This window comes from Pelodiscus sinensis, chromosome 17 (genome assembly GCF_049634645.1).
Source record: "Pelodiscus sinensis isolate JC-2024 chromosome 17, ASM4963464v1, whole genome shotgun sequence".
In the NCBI taxonomy this organism is placed as follows: Eukaryota; Metazoa; Chordata; order Testudines; family Trionychidae; genus Pelodiscus; species Pelodiscus sinensis.
In genome coordinates, this window is record NC_134727.1 from 12,366,846 (window position 1) to 12,383,662 (window position 16,817).

The 16,817-nt window shown below is 58.1% G+C and overlaps 1 protein-coding gene across 1 annotated transcript; it reads right to left on the reverse strand.

Moving 5' to 3' along the window:
* Positions 1–14,163: 14,163 nt before the first annotated feature.
* On the reverse strand, positions 14,164–15,682 carry LOC142818705 (uncharacterized). Its single transcript, XM_075900190.1, has 2 exons — positions 15,004–15,682; positions 14,164–14,808 (listed from the first exon to the last, which is right to left on the reverse strand). The coding sequence occupies exons 1-2, from the start codon at positions 15,551–15,553 to the stop codon at positions 14,315–14,317; spliced, it is 1,044 nt and encodes a 347-aa protein (XP_075756305.1). The 5' UTR covers positions 15,554–15,682; the 3' UTR covers positions 14,164–14,314.
* Between the last annotated feature and the right edge of the window lie 1,135 nt (positions 15,683–16,817).

Below are 16,817 nucleotides of genomic sequence, written 5' to 3' on the forward strand. Positions count from 1 at the left end.
TCTGTGCCCGTCTGTGTCGGTGCTTCCCTTCGGGGGGGCCGCCGCAGGTGGCAACATGGAGCCACGGCTCGCCCTGCACCTTCTGGTGCACGTTCTGGACTTGCTGCTGCAAGCCTGCCAGCAATGGCTCGAGGCTGCCTGGCACCACCTGGTGAACGTCAGCCCCCTGCCTCTCCGCCTGGCCACCCTGGGGGCCATGGAGGAGCTGCGGCGGCGCCCCGGCACCGGCGAGCCCCGCCGCGTATGGCGTCTGGACACCAGCACTGACTGGTGGGACCGCATCGTCCTGGAGCGCTGGGAGGACCGACAGTGGACCCAGAACTTCAGGATGAGGAGGGACACCTTCCTGGAGCTCTGTGAGTGGCTCGCCCCTGCTCTGCGCAGAAGGGACACTCGCATGAGACCCGCCATCCCCCTCCAGAAGCGGGTGGCCATCGCCCTCTGGAAGCTCTCCACGCCGGACAGCTACCGATCCGTCGGGAACCAGTTCGGCGTGGGGAGATCCACCGTCGGAGCGGTGCTCATGCAGGTACGGCACTCGTCGGCCACCGAGCCGGAGGGGAGGGGGGCTGCGAGGAGGAGATGGGCCACCCCAGGGACAAAGGGGGGGCGGGAGGAGGCGAAAGCGCCCCGCACCGGAGGGGTCGGGCTGTCCCGGCCGTACTACACGGTGCTAGGGGGGTTGCTTCCGGGAGTGGGGCGCGGGGCACTGCCAGGGCACGCACGCTCCCAGCCACCCGGGCGCCCCACTGATTGGCGCTTTGCTGTGTCTCTCTCCGCAGGTGGTCAAGGCCATCAACCGGGTGCTGCTCCGCAGGGTGGTCCACCTCGCCGTCCCGGACGCCGTCATCTGGGGATTCGGCACCCTCGGCTTCCCCAACTGCGGGGGGGCCATAGATGGGACGCACATCCCCATCCGTGCCCCGGAACACCAGGCGTCCCGGTACGTCAACCGCAAGGGGTACTTCTCCGTGATCCTGCAGGCCGTGTGTGACCACCGGGGACAGTTCACGGACATTAATGTGGGCTGGTCCGGCAAAGCACACGACGCCCGGGTGTACCGCAACTCCTCCGTGTGCCAGCGGCTGCAGGACGGGACCTTCTTCCCCGACCGCCACATCAGGGTCGGGGACGTGGACATGCCCGTGTGCCTGGTGGGGGATGCCGCCTACCCACTGCAGCCCTGGCTCACGAAGCCCTACATGGGGCACCTCAATCCCTCCCGCCAGGCCTTCAATGCCAGGCTGACCAGGGCCCGCATCGTGGTGGAGGGGGCCTTCGGGCGACTGAAAGCCCGCTTTCGATGCCTCCTCACCCGTCTGGACCTGGCCGAGCACAACATCCCTCCCGTGGCGGCGGCATGTTGTGTGCTCCACAATTTGTGTGAGTGAAAGGGGGAGGCTTTCCTGCCATCCTGGATGGCTGAGGCTGACCGCATGGCTGGACACTACGGTCAGCCCCGCATCACTGCCATCCGGGAAGCCCAGTGGGGGGCCGTCCGGATCCGGGAAGCCCTGCGGGAGAGCTTCCTGGTGGAGGAGGAGGAGGACTGACCTCTCCCTGCATGCCCCACTGGGGCCTTCTTCCACCCTACCCCCCTTCCCCTTTCCCCTCCCTATCTACTGTACAATAAAGACACCTGTTTTTGAAACAAAAACGTCTGTTTATTGAACATAACTGGGTGCGGGAAGGGAGGAATGAGGGTGGGAGAGGGGAGGGGGAAACCTGGGACGAGGGAGCTGGAAGGGAAGGGGAGGGAAGGGAGGAAGGGAAAGGAAAGCTCAGGGGTGGGAGTCCGGCTACCTCTCCCGTCTCGCCACACTGCGGGTCCGGGGGCGTTGGTGGGAAATGGTTGTGGGGGGGGGGGCAGGAGGGACAGGGGGTGTGGAGGAAGCAGGAGCGGAAGCAGGAGCGGGAGCAGGGGGAGCAGGAGGAGCAAGAGGGGGAGCAAAGGGGGAGAAAGAGGGGGAGCAGGGGGAGGAGGAAATGGGAAGCGGTCCAGCAAGCTCTGGAGGTGGCCTCGAAGAGCACGGCCCTGCTCCTCCAGGGCCTCCAGACTCCTCCGGCGCAGCCTGAGGTCCTCCTGGACCCAGTGGTCCTGGAGACGGAGCTGTCGATCCAGGAACCGGAGGTGCCGCCTCTGTTAGTCCTCCTGGTTCCTGGCTGTCCTGCTTGCCCGGGCGCGGGCGGCTGCTGCAGGCGGCTGCTGCAGGCGGGGTGGTGCGCCCTGCAGGCCCAGGTGCTGCGGCTGTGGTGCAAGAAGACCAGCGGTCAATTACCCCAGGGGCCCAGGTGTGTGAAACCCAGCTCCCCTCTGCAAGGCCAGGGCCCCTGCAGGATCCCCAGCTGCTGCTCCGTGGTGGGCAAGGCCCAGGGGCACGGTCCCGGGGCTCCCTCTCGCCCCAGCCCCCCGTACACATAAGGGGAACACGAGGGTACTCACAGGTGGACGCCTCCCCGGCCTCAGACGACGCAGGCGAGCGGCTCTGTGGGGTGCCTCGGGGGTTCCGGGTCCTGGGCAGGCTGGCGGCAGGCTCCTGGCTCTCAGAGCCCTCTTCCTCCTCCTCCGTCTCCAGGAGCGGTCCCTCTGCCCCGGGGTCAATCACGTCCCGGGGGGCAGGGACAGCATGAGCCCCCAGGAGGCGGTCCAGGGCGTGGAAGTGGGGGCAGGCCTCCGGGTCGGCCCCTGGATGGCAGACCCGGGAGTAGGACTGCCGCAGGTCCTTAATTTTGCAGCGGACCTGCTCCCGGCTGTGCTGGTGGCCCCTGGCGGCCAGGCTGGCAGCCATGCGTCCGTAGACGGCCGCGTTCCGGTGGCTAGTGTGGAGATCGTGGACATTGGAGGCTTCCCCCCAAACCTCGATGAGGTCCACGATCTCCGCACTTGACCAGGCGGGCGCCCGCCTTTTGCGCCCCCGGGCAGGCTCCTGGGAGCCGCCAGGCTGGTCTTGGAGAGCAGTGGAGGGCTGGGAGCCCTCGGATGGCTGGCTCATAGTGTGGCAGGTGCAGGCTCTGCAGGCACGGGTGCTTGCAGCCTTGCAACTGGCACAAAGTGTGTAGCCAGCCCGTGGCCCTTTAAGGGCTCCGGGGCCGGGAGGGGGGCAATAGAGTTTCCCTGGTGTTGGCCAGAGTGGCCACCAGGGAAACCTGGGAAGCCTTAGCCTCCCACTAGTTCGAATTAATGGTCTACACAGCCCTTAATTCGAACTAGTTAGTTCGAACTAGGCTTAATCCTCGTAAAATGAGGTTTACCTAGTTCGAACTAAGCGCTCCGTTAGTTCGAATTATGTTCGAACTAACGGAGCGCTAGTGTAGCGCCTAGGAAAGTTAGTTCGAAAACTAACTTTGCAGTGTAGACATACCCCCAGAGAGAGACCTTAGAGTCATTGTGGTTATTTCTCTGAAAACATCCACTCAGTGTGCAGCAGCACTCAAAAAAGCAAATAGGATGTTAGGAATCATTTAAAAAGTGATAAGGACTAATAATAGAATCTTAGAATCATAGAGCTGGAAGACACCCCAGGAGGTCATCAAGTCCAGCTCCCTGTCCAAAGCTGGACCAATCCCTATTTAATCAACCCAGCCACGGCTTTGTCAAACCGAGACCTAAAAATAGCTAGGCATGGAGATTCTACCATCCTCCTAAGTAACCCATTCCAGTACTTCCCCACCTTCCAACTGAAACTGTTTTTCCTAATATCCAACCTAGATATCCTCCTCCACTGTAACTTGAGACCATTGCTCCTTGTTCTGCCATCTTTCACTACTGAGAACAGCTTCTTTCCAACTGCTTTGGAACCTCCCTTCAGGAACTTGTAGGCTGTTATCAAATCCCCCCTCACTCTTCTCTTCTGCAAACTAAATAAGCCCAAATCCCTCAGACTCGTCTCATAGCTCATGTGCACCAGCCCCCTAAACATTTTGGTTGCCCTCCACTGGACCCTATCCAATGTGTCCTTTCTATACTGGGGGGGGGCCCAGAATTGGACACAATACTCCAGATGTGGCCTTACCAAGCCGAATAACAGGGAGCAGATTCCAAACAGGGGCAGACCCAGAGAGCTGCCCCTATTTTGGCACCCTGGACCACATCCTGGAGGGTGGGACGGTCTGTGCCCCCCACATGGTTATTGACCCTGGGGCAGAGGGCCCTGACCAGGGCACAGATGAGGAGCAGGAGGAGCGCCAGGAGCTGCAGGAGCCTGGAGGGAGCGTGCCACACAGCCAGGACCCCCGAGCCCTCCCAGCAGACCTGTCACCAGTGTCATCCGGGGAGGCAACAACATGTGAGTGCCATCACTGTTCCCTTATGCGGGGTGGGGGGGGCGAAGGGAGACCAAGGACTGCGCGCGTGGGCCTTGCTGACCACGGATCACGCAGCAACCTGTGCAAGTGTGAGCACGTGCCATGCCTCCTCTGGGCATGTGGCCCCAGCTGGCTGCCCCACAGGGGCCTTGGCCTGCTAGCCACATGCGCGTGTCAAGAGACATGACATGCTCCTGACTCCAGGGTGGGACACAGCAGGACGCCCTCCCTGCACAAGCCCCCTCTATACAGATGCAGGGGACATCTCCCCTCACACACACACACACACACACTATATACAGCACAGGGGTATGGGTGCAGTCCTGGGGCAGTTCCCACTCCCGGGGATAGCAGGAGAACCCAAACATGGCCTCTGTGCAAGCACATCAGCGCTGATGATGCAGAGAACTGTCGTCCTCGCCTTGCAGAGGGGGGCTGGGCTTCACCCACTGTTGCTAGGGATAACTGACCACTTCTCTTCTTTCTCCACAGCCGCACCAACTGCGAGTGCAGAGCGCACCACACCACCCGGGACATCCTCCTGCACTCAAGGACTACGCAGGCCCACCCGTGCTGTGGAGGGGTACCAGCATGAGCATCTGGGGGCACTGTGAGCACTGCACCGCACCCTCGACCACTGGGTGCAGGATGACCTGTAGCTCTGGCGGGAGCAGCTTGCCTAGGGCCATGCCATCTGTGAGCACCAGCAGACCCTGGAGCAGAGCCCCTGCTGCTTCCCCAACTACCGCTCCTCCTCCCACTCCTTCTCTCCCTCCCACTTCTTCCTCCCGTGCTCTGTACCCTGCTCCCTTGCACCTCGGTCTCCCTGCTCTCCCTGTCCCCTGTGACTCTCTGGCTCTGTGCCACCCATTCCCTGCACTGCCCCTGCACCCCAGTCCCTGCACCCCTCTGGCTCTGTGCCCCCTCTGCACCCTGCAGCCCCTTTTCCCTGTACTCCTCTGGGTCTGTGGCCCCCCATTCCCTGCACTGTCCCTGGACCCTGATCCCTCTGCCTCACCCGTTTCCCACGTCCCATTCCCCATGCCTCCCCTGCACCCCTCACCCTGCTCCCCCAATCCCTGCATTCCTCTGGCTCTGCACCTCCCATTCCCCGCACCACCCCTGTACCTCCCACACTGTTTCCTACACCCCTCTGGCTCTGTGCACCCCAGTCCTCCTGCTTACCCCAGTCTCCGTGCCCCTCTGGGTCTGTGCCTCCCATTCCCCACGGTGAACCCTGCTCCCCCTGTTCCCCATGCCCCTCTGGTTCTGCGCTGTCCCTGCATCCCTGCAACCTGCTCCCCCTGTGGGTCGGGAGTGAGGGGTGCTTGTCCATAGGGAGGGGTTGGACAGGGCAGGGAAAAGGCTGTTGTGACCTAGCAGAAAGTGAAAGGGGAGGGGGTATTTACTTGAAGGGCCTTTGCCTTTATGGAAAAAAATAATTAAAATTATATTTGCTATTTATAGGGCTAAAATGCCGGGACAAAAATGAAAACGAAAACAAAAATAAATTACGAAGTGCAAACATGTGTAAAAGCCAACAAAAAAAAGGGGTAAAGAGTTTTTTGCTTGGGGTGGCAAAAAACCTAGAGCCGGCGCTGGCCGGTAATACCCGGCCAGCCCAAAAACCTGTTACACTTGCCTCTTCGTTTTCAGGGTGGGGTAGGCCCATAGTGCCTGCACTTTATCTATTAATGGTCGGAGTAGGCCCCTGATGACTGTGTAGCCCAAATAGCTCATCTCGCACTGTCCCCAGTGGGCTGGATTAGACGTGAGGCCTGCCTCTGCCAAGACCTGCAAAACCTGGGTGAGATGCAAGTGTTCTGCCCTGCTCACACTGTAAATCTCATCGTCATTATAGGCAGCAGCATAGTCATTGTGTGGGCTCAGCACTTTGTTTATTAGCTGCTGAAAGGTGGCCATGGCCCCATGTAAGCTGAAAGGCATGGTGATAAACTGGAACAGTCCAAATGGGGTTGAGAACGCTGTTTTTTCCTTTGAGGCAGGTGTTAAGGGGACCTGCCAGTAGCCCTTGGTAAGATCAAGAATGGATATGAGCCTGGCTCTGCCTAATCACTCCGGGTATGTCTACACTACAGAGTTAGTTCGAACTAACGGACGTTAGTTCGAACTAACTTTAATAGGCGCTACACTAGCGCTCCGTTAGTTCAAACTTAATTCGAACTAACGGAGTGCTTAGTTCGAACTAGGAAAACCTCATTTTATGAGGATTAAGCCTAGTTCGAACTAGCTAGTTCGAATTAAGGGCTGTGTAGACCCTTAATTCGAACTAGTGGGAGGCTAAGGCTTCCCAGGTTTCCCTGGTGGCCACTCTGGCCAACACCAGGGAAACTCTACTGCCCTCCTCCCGGCCCCGGACCCCTTAAAGGGGCACGGGCTGGCTACGGTGCCCGTGCCAGGTGCAAGCCTGCCAGCACCCAGCCAGCAGACCCTGCACCTGGCACGGATCGAGCCGGCCACCCGATGCCCCCCAGCCCTCCCCCTCTTCCCGGGACCAGGCTGGCGGCTCCCGGGAGCTTGCCCGGGACCACAAGAGGCGGGCACCCGCCTGGGCTGGTGTGGACATCGTGGACCTTGTCCACGACCTCCGCACTAGGCACAGGAAAGTGGCCGGCTTGGGCAGGAGAGCTGCCAGCTTGGCCACCCAGGAGCATGAAAATCAAGGTGGTCCACTGAGACCCCCGACCCTGAGCCCTGAGCTTACAATGGTCGTACTGGGTCAGACCAAAGGTCCATCTAGCCCAGTAGCCTGTCTGCTGACAGCGGCCAACCCTAGGGACCCTGGAGGGGATGGACTGAAGACAGTGACCAAGCCATTTGTCTCGTGCCATCCCTCTCCAGCTTTCCACAAACCTTGAGCAGGGACACCACTCCTACCCCCTGGCTAAGACTACTCCATGGACCCAACCTCCATCACTTGATCTCACTTCCCTTTAAACTCTGTTCTAGTTCTAGCCGTCACAGCCTCCTGCAGCAAGGAGTTCCACAGGTTGACTCTTTGCTTTGTGAAGAACAACTTTCTGTTACTAGTTTGAAGCCTGCTACCCATTCCTTTCCTTTGGTGTCCTCTAGCCCTTCTTTATGGGAACTAATGAAGAACTTTTCTGTATGCACCCTCTCCACCCAACTCCTGCTTTTAGAGACCTCTATCCTGTCCCCCCTCTGTCTCCTCTTTTCTAAGCTGAAAAGTCCCAGTCTCTTTAGCCTCTCTTCATATGGGACCTGTTCCCAACCCCTGATCATTTTAGTTGCCCTCCCCTCTCCCAGCCTCTCTCTTCCCCTCTCCCACCTGCTTTTCCCAGTCTCCCCCAGTTTTGTTCAATAAAGACAGATTCCATTTTTGAACACAATTGTCCTTTATTTTGTACATCAAGAAAAGGGGCTAGGGAAGGGTAAGTGGAAGGAGGTGAGGGAGGAATGGGGCACGAGCCCCCGATGGGGAGGACTGGGCTGGCTCTGTGGGCTTCTGGGGGTGGAAGCTCTCCTGCAGCCCCCCAATTGCCTCCTCTCCCCAGATGGCAGCCTGCGACAAGTGCAGCCGGGCTGATGGCCGAGTGGTGTGATGTGCCCAGTGTGGGTACTCCGGGCACTCCAAGCCAGGACTGGTTTTCAAGCGGGGCACCCCTGAGAACTGTCTGTCCGGGGTGGGGGTCGGGACCCGTTAAGCACAGCCCTCGGCTAGCCTGAGACAGCATCTCCACGCTCTAAGTCCTCCTCTGATGCCCTGCCGGCACTGCTTCCGGCCATCATTAAGCCCTGTTCAGGGTCCACTTAATGTGGACATGCTAGTTTGAATTAGCAAAATGCTAATTCGAACTAGTTTTTAGTTCTAGACGCGTTAGTTCGAATTAGTTTAGTTCAAATTAACTAATTCGAACTAAGTTAGTTCGAATTAGCGCTGTAGTGTAGACATACCCTCCAGGAGTTCATCCACATATGGCATTGCGTATGCATCAAATCGTGATATGGCATTCACTTTCCTGAACCTAGTTGCCCCATCAGATTTAGGTACCAGAACTATGGGGCTCCTCCACTCACTGGACTCCTCCACCACACCCAGGGCTAACATCCGGTCCAGCTCCTTCCTTACAGTGTCCCACATCTTTTTCAGGAGCGGTCAGTGTGGGTCTCTTATTTTCTGGCCTGGGGAGGTGGCTATATGGTGGCTCATTAGGTGTCTTTCCTGGTTCAGCCGACAGGACATGTGTAAAGTCCCTTAGGAGTCCATATAACTTCCCACTGATCTGGGTCGAGCTTTTGTTCAACGTCGATGGGTTGGGGTTCCGGGGTTCTCTCGGTCAAAGGTCCCAATTTTGGCTCGGGGGGGGGGGTATGGCATGATCATCAGGGCTTCCCATTCTTTCCAGGCCTTGAGGAGGTTCACATGATACACTAGGGTCTCTCTCCAATGTCTTGGGAGCCGCACCTCATAATCTATAGGCCCTACCAGCTGAACCACATCAAATAGTCCTTGCCACTTGGCTAACAGTTTCAACTCAGAGGAAGGCAGTAGCAGTAACACCCAATCTCCTGGCTGTAATGTCCGTGTTTTTGTACCACAGTTATAACGTGCAGTTTGGTCCTCCTGTGCCTGGCACAAATTATCCTGAGCTAAATGGCTCAAATCCCGCAACTGATCTCTGAGTTGCAGGATATGTTGCACAGACCCTTGAGTGTGGGTTTCCTGTTCCTCCCAGGTCTCTTGCACCGGGTCGAGAATCCCCCGCGGCTGACAACTATAGAGGAGTTCAAACGGTAAGAAACCTGTGGAAGCTTGGGGAACTTCCCTCACCGCAAACATCAGGGCCGGCAACATCTTATTCCAATATTTGGGGTCATTTTCTGCAAAATTCCTCAGCATGGACTTGAGGGCCTTGTTAAATCGTTCCACCAACCCGTTGGTCTGGGGGTGGTATACCGAGATCCTAAGCATGCAAATGTTCAATAAAAGGCACAATTCTGCCATAAGTCTTTATGTCACATTCATTCCTTGGTCCGTAAGCATTTCCTGCTGCAGCCTCACCCTCGAGAATATTTTGAGGAGTTCCTCCGCAATAGTGCGGGCCGTGGCTGTTTGTAAGGGCTTTGCTTCAGGTTACTGTGTGGCATAGTCCACTACCACCAAAATATACTTATGTCCAGTACTACTCCTTTCTAGTGGGCCCACCAGATCAAGGCCAATCCTTTCGAACGGGATCCCTACTATCGGTAAGGAGACTAGAGGTGCTCGGGGAACACGTGTGGTGCTGGTCCTCCGGCACTCCGGGCATGATGCACAATACTGTCAAACTTCCTGGTGGATCCTGGGCCAGAACAATCATTGTGCTACCCTCTGGAGTGTCTTTTCCTGTCCCAAGTGTCCTGCTCAGGACACAGCATGTGCCAAATATAACAGTCCTCTTTGGAAGCATCGAGGGACTAGCAACTGGCAGATGTCAGCCTGGGTTCGGGGATCTGAAGCCAGGCGATAAAGAAGATCCCAGCATATCTCAAATTGGGGCTCTTGAGGCTGCCACTGTGGTGGACTCTCCTCAATTGAACGGCCCACAATTTGCTCCGCTGTTCCTTGAGGAAATCCCCATTGAGCTCCAGCTTGATTGGCCTGGAGTCCATGGGACCCCTCGTCAGGCCGAGCTCTGGTTTAGGAGGCTCCTGGCCTCGTGAGGGTCCTTTGCCAGGGTAATCAGCAGGCCCTTTAAGGCTGGGGTGAGTGGCCCACTGAGTCAAGTCACGGGGTGGGGCTGTGCCTCGGTAAGGGGATCCAGGCCCATCCTACTCCACCGGATACTGGCCCAGGGCCCTGTGAGTGGCAGGACAGACCACCACTCCCTCAGCAGGGGGATCTCCTACACCCTCACTGAGCCTGTTCCTTCCTGGACCTTTTCCTTCAACAGGGAGGATGAATGAGAACACCACTTCTGCTTCAAATTCCTTGATCCTTCTTCCCAGTGCTACATAATTTGCAGTGACCTGCTCAAGGTCATTATTGTCAGAGAATATGTTATTGCCTCTATATAAAACCATGGTAAGCCCACATCTTGAATACTGCATACAGATGTGGTCATCTCATCTAAAAAAAATATTGGCATTGGAAAAGGTTCAGGAAAGGGCAACAAAAATCGTTAGGGGTTTGGAATGGGTCCCATATGAAGAGAGATTAAAAAGAGTCATCGTAGAAAAAAGGAGAAATCTATAAAATCATGACTGGTGTGGAAAAAGTGAATAAGGATAAGCTATTTACTTATTCCCATAACATAAGAACTAGGGGGTCACCAAACAAAATTAATAGGCAGCAGGTTTAAAACAAACTAAAGGAAGTTTTTCTTCAGTCAACACACAGTCAACCTGTGGAACTCCTTGCCAGAGGATGTGGTGAAGACTAGAACTTTAACAGGGTTCAAAAAAGGCTATATAGATTCATGGAGATTAGGTCCATCAATGGCTATTAGCCAGGATGTATAGGAATGGTGTCCCTAGCCTTTGTTACATGATCACGTGAGGATTACCTGTTGTGTTCCCTCCCTCTGGGCCATCTGGTATTGGCCACTGTTGGCAGATGGGATACTGGACTGGATGGACCTTTGGTTTGACCCAGTATGGCTGTTTTTATGTTCGGATGTTCTTATGCACTTGTCTTTGTTGAACTTCATCAGATTTCTTTTGGCCCAATCTTTCAATTTGTCTAGGTCACTCTGGACTCTATCCGTACCTCCAGCCTATCTACCTGTTTCCTTAGGAACTTGGGGTATGTCTACACTACCCCGCTAGTTCGAACTAGCGGGGTAATGTAGGCATACCGCACTTGCAAATGAAGCCCGGGATTTGAATTTCCCGGGCTTCATTTGCATAAGCGGGGAGCCGCCATTTTTAAAACCCCGCTGGTTCAAACCCCATGCAGCGCGGCTACACGGGGCACGAACTAGGTAGTTCGAACTAGGCTTCCTAGTTCGAACTACCATTACTCCTCATTCCACGAGGAGTAACGGTAGTTCGAACTAGGAAGCCTAGTTCGAACTACCTAGTTCGTGCCCCGTGCAGCACGGCTACACGGGGTTCGAACCAGTGGGGATTTAAAAATGGCGGCTCCCCGCTTATGCAAATGAAGCCCGGGAAATTCAAATCCCGGGCTTCATTTGCAAGTGCGGTATGCCTACATTACCCTCCTAGTTCGAACTAGGAGGGTAGTGTAGACATACCCTTGCTGATGGTGCAAACCTACCCAGCATCCAGATCACTGCAATGTGATTACAATGCATTTGGCCATTATCTTTGAAAATTCATGGAGATTGGGAGAGTTCCCAGATGATTGGAAAAAGAAAAATGTAGTGCCCATCTTTAAAAAAAGGAAGAAAGACAATTCAGGGCACTATTGACTGGTCAGCCTTACCTCAGTCCCCAGAAAAATCAGGGAGGGGCTCCTCAATTAATCCATTTTGAAACACTTAGAAGAGGGGAAATTGATCAGGAATAGTCAACATGGATTTACCAAGGGCGATTCATATCTGACCAATCTGATTAGTTTATATGATGAGGTAACCGGCTCTGTGGACATGGGGAAGTAGGTAGATGAGAGGTGGATGGTTTTAGAAAAGCTTTTTAATGTGGTCTTCCACAATATTCTTGTCAGCAAGTTAAGGAAGTATGGATTGGATAAATGAACTGTAAGGTGGATGGAAAGCTGGCTAGATTGTTGAGCCCAATTGGTAGTGATCAACAGTTCGATATCTGGTTCAAGTGGAGTGCCCCAAGGACTGGTTCTAGGGCCAGTTTTGTTCAATGCCTTTATTAATGATCTAGATGAGGGGATGGATTGCACCCTCAGCAAGTTTGTGGATGACACTAAACTAGGGGAAGAGGTAGATACATTGGGGTACGTCTACACTACAGCGCTAGTTCGAACTAACTTAGTTCGAATTAGTTAATTCGAACTAAGCTAGTTCGAACTAGCGCATCTAGAACTAAAAACTAGTTCGAACTAGCGTTTTGCTAGTTCGAACTAGCGCGTCCACACTGATTGGACGCAGGGGGGCATTTAAGGGCAGCTGAAACCGGTTCTGGCAGGGCATCAGGTCAGCAGTTGCTTTGTGTGGCTGCTGTCTGAGGCTATCTGAGGCTCGTGCTTAAAGGGACCCCCCCTGGACAGCCGGTTCTCAGCTTTTCCTGCTTGCTTGCCAACCTCGCCGAGGGACAGCAAAGCGTCGGTCTCTGTGCCCGTCTGTGTCGGTGCTTCCCTTCGGGGGGGCCGCCGCAGGTGGCAACATGGAGCCACGGCTCGCCCTGCACCTTCTGGTGCACGTTCTGGACTTGCTGCTGCAAGCCTGCCAGCAATGGCTCGAGGCTGCCTGGCACCACCTGGTGAACGTCAGCCCCCTGCCTCTCCGCCTGGCCGCCCTGGGGGCCGTGGAGGAGCCGCGGCGGCGCCCCGGCACCGGCGTGCCCCGCCGCATCTGGCGTCTGGACACCAGCAGCGACTGGTGGGACCGCATCGTCCTGGAGCGCTGGGACGACCGACAGTGGACCCAGAACTTTAGGATGAGGAGGGACACCTTCCTGGAGCTCTGCGAGTGGCTCGCCCCTGCCCTGCAAAGAAGGGACACTCGCATGAGGCCCGCCATCCCCCTCCAGAAGCGGGTGGCCATCGCCCTCTGGAAGCTCTCCACGCCGGACAGCTACCGATCCGTCGGGAACCAGTTCGGCGTGGGGAGATCCACTGTCGGAGCAGTGCTCATGCAGGTACGGCGCTCGTCGGCCACCGAGCCGGGGGGGAGGGGGGCTGCGAGGAGGGGATGGGCCGCCCCAGGGACAAAGGGGGGGGCGGGAGGAGGCGAAAGCGCCCCGCACTGGAGGGGTCGGGCTGTCCCGGCCGTACTACACGCCGCCAGGGGGGTTGCTTCCGGGAGTGGGGCGCGGGGCACTGCCAGGGCACGCACGCTCCCAGCCACCCGGGCGCCCCACTGATTGACGCTTTGCTGTGTCTCTCTCCGCAGGTGGTCAAGGCCATCAACCGGGTGCTGCTCCGCAGGGTGGTCCGCCTCGCCGACCCGGATGCCGTCATCCGGGGATTCGGCGCCCTCGGCTTCCCCAACTGCGGGGGGGCCATCGACGGGACGCACATCCCCATCCGTGCCCCGGAACACCAGGCGTCCCGGTACGTGAACCGCAAGGGGTACTTCTCCGTGATCCTGCAGGCCGTATGTTACCACCGGGGACAGTTGACGGACATAAATGTGGGCTGGTCCGGCAAAGCACACGACGCCCGGGTGTACCGGAACTCCTCCGTGTGCCAGCGGCTGCAGGACGGGACCTTCTTCCCCGACCGCCACATCAGGGTCGGGGACGTGGACATGCCCGTGTGCCTGGTGGGGGATGCCGCCTACCCACTGCAGCCCTGGCTCATGAAGCCCTACACGGGACACCTCAATCCCTCCCGCCAGGCCTTCAATAACAGGCTGAGCAGGGCCCGCATCGTGGTGGAGGGGGCCTTCGGGCGACTGAAAGCCCGCTTTCGATGCCTCCTCACCCGTCTGGACCTGGCCGAGCACAACATCCCTCCCGTGGTGGCGGCATGTTGTGTGCTCCACAATTTGTGTGAGCGGAAGGGGGAGGCTTTCTTGCCAGCCTGGATGGCTGAGGCTGACCGCATGGCTGGACACTACGGTCAGCCCCGCACCGCCGCCGTCCGGGAAGCCCAGCGGGGGGCCATCCGGATCCGGGAAGCCCTGCGGGAGAGCTTCCAGGTGGAGGAGGAGGAGGACTGACCTCTCCCTGCATGCCCCACCGGGGCCTTCTTCCACCCTACCCCCCCCTTCCCCTTTCCCCTCCCTATCTACTGTACAATAAAGACACCTGTTTTTCAAACAAAAACGTCTGTTTATTTCAGAGAACTGGGGTGGGGGAGGGAGGAATGAAGGTGGGAGAAGGGAGGGGGAAACCTGGGACGAGGGAGCTGGAAGGGGAGGGGAGGGAAGGGAGGAAGGGAAAGGAAAGCTCAGGGGTGGGAGTCTGGGTGCCTCTCCCGTCTCGCCACACTGCGGGTCCGGGGGCGTCGGTGGGGAATGGTTGTGGAGGGGGGGGCAGAGAGGACAGGGGGTGTGGAGGAAGCAGGAGCGGAAGCAGGAGCGGAAGCAGGAGGAGCAGGAGGAGCAGGGGGAGCAGGGGGAGCAAGAGGGGGAGCAAGAGGGGGAGCAGGGGGAGCAAGAGGGGGAGCAAGAGGGGGAGCAGGGGGAGGAGGAAATGGAAAGCGGTCTAGCAGGCTCTGGAGGTGGCCTCGCAGGGCACGGCCCTGCTCCTCCAGGGCCTCCAGACTCCTCTGGCGCAGCCTGAGGTCCTCCTGGACCCAGTGGTCCTGGAGACGGAGCTGTCGGTCCAGGAACCGGAGATGCCGCCTCTGGTAGTCCTCCTGGTTCCTGGCTGTCCTGCTTGCCCGGGCGCGGGCGGCTGCTGCAGGCGGTGTGGTGCGCCCTGCAGTCCCCGGTGCTGCAGCTGTGGTGCAAGAAGACCAGCGGTCAATTACCCCAGGGGCCCAGGTGTGTGAAACCCAGCTCCCCTCTGCAAGGCCAGGGCCCCTGCAGGATCCCCAGCTGCTGCTCCGTAGTGGGCAAGGCCCAGGCGCACGGTCCCGGGGCTCCCTCTCGCCCCAGCCCCCCGTACACATAAGGGGAACACGAGGGTACTCACAGGTGGATGCCTCCCCGGCCTCTGATGATGCAGGCGAGCGGCTCTGTGGGGTGCCTCGGGGGTCCCGGGTCCTGGGAAGGCTGGCAGCAGGCTCCTGGCTCTCAGAGCCCTCTTCCTCCTCCTCGGTGTCCAGGAGCGGTCCCTCTGCCCCGGGGTCAATCACGTCCCGGGGGGCAGGGACGGCATGAGGCCCCAGGATGCGGTCCAGGGCATGGAAGTGGGGGCAGGCCTCCGGGTCAGCCCCTGGCAGGCAGGCCCGGGAGTAGGACTGCCGCAAGTCTTTAATCTTGCAGCGCACCTGCTCCCGGCTGCGCTGGTGGCCCCTGGCGGCCAGGCTGGCAGCCATGCGTCCATAGACGGCCGCGTTCCGGTGGCTAGTGCGGAGATCGTGGACATTTGAGGCTTCCCCCCAAACCTCGATGAGGTCCACGATCTCCGCACTTGACCAGGCGGGCGCCCGCCTTTTGCGCCCCCGGGCAGGCTCCCGGGAGCCGCCAGGCTGGTCGTGGGGAGCAGTGGAGGGCTGGGAGCCCTCGGATGGCTGGCTCATCCTGTGGCAGGTGCAGGCTGTGCAGGCACGGGTGCTGGCAGCCTTGCAACTGGCACAAAGTGAGTAGCCAGCCCGTGGCCCTTTAAGGGCTCCGGGGCCGGGAGGGGGGCAATAGAGTTTCCCTGGTGTTGGCCAGAGTGGCCACCAGGGAAACCTGGGAAGGCTTAGCCTCCCACTAGTTCGAACTAAAGGGCTACACAGCCCTTAGTTCGAACTAGCTAGTTCGAACTAGGCGTTAGTCCTCGTAAAATGAGGTTTACCTAGTTCGAACTAAGCGCTCCGTTAGTTCGAATTAAGTTCGAACTAACGGAGCGCTAGTGTAGCGCATAGGAAAGTTAGTTCGAACTAACGTCCGTTAGTTCGAACTAACTTTCTAGTGTAGACATACCCTTGGAGGGTAGGGATAGGGTCCACAGTGACCTAGACAAATTGGAGGACTGGGACAAAAGAAATCTGATGTGGTTCAACAAGGACAAATGCAGAGTCCTGCACTTGGGATGGAAGGATCCCATCCATTGCTACAGGCTGGGGACCAACTGGGTAAATAGTAGTTCAGCAGAAAAGGACCTGGGGATTACAGCCAGAGGCGCACCTCTCCGGGCTGCTTCCTTCCCCCCTCCCGGGTAATTTGGTCCAGGGACCTGTCTCGGAGCCTTATCCCTGCTGGGTCCATCTCGGGTCCTCCTGGGCGGTCCGGTGACCCGCAGATCCTGCGCTGTTCCCTCCAGCGCAGGGGCAAGTCCTCCCTCGCTCCACCAGGATGGGGCCGCCTCCTCTGAGCACCCCCTTTTGCCTCTGGTCCTGCTGCTTTTCAAGACGCCCAGGGGCAGACGCCGAGTGACGGTGCTCTACCCCCTCTGCGTTGTCCCGTACCGCGATGCTGGGCGGCGCGGCAGAGGCCCCGCCTCCTGAGCCTCCTGATGTTTGCCGGCTCTTACACTCTGCTGGCCTCACGCTGGGGAGTGCCAGCATGGCTTGGCCCTGGCTCCCATGTGGCGGGGCCGCGCCACTTCCCCGCTTGTCCCCGGACCCACAGAGTCGGAGGCCGGGGCTGCCCCGGCCGGCCGCTGTGCCGGATCTCCTTCTCTGCCTCTGGGGGGGCGGGGCCTCCCCTTTGGCAGTGCGGACCCTTACAGGTCCGTCACACCCACCAATTATCTTAAACAATTCCAGGAGTTATTCACAAGAGTTGCAACAAATCAGCAGTTTCCACTTGAAGAAGTGCAGGAAAAGCAGCACCATTTGCAGAAGAATCGGTACCCCA

Coding starts and splice junctions, on each gene's coding strand:
- LOC142818705 (XM_075900190.1), bottom strand. CDS start 15,553: ATGAGCCAGCCATCCGAGGGCTCCCAGCCCTCCACTGCTCCCCACGAC. Junction 14,809..15,003: donor GGCCGGGGAGGCATCCACCT/GTGAGTACCCTC, acceptor CTTGCACCACAG/CTGCAGCACCGGGGACTGCA.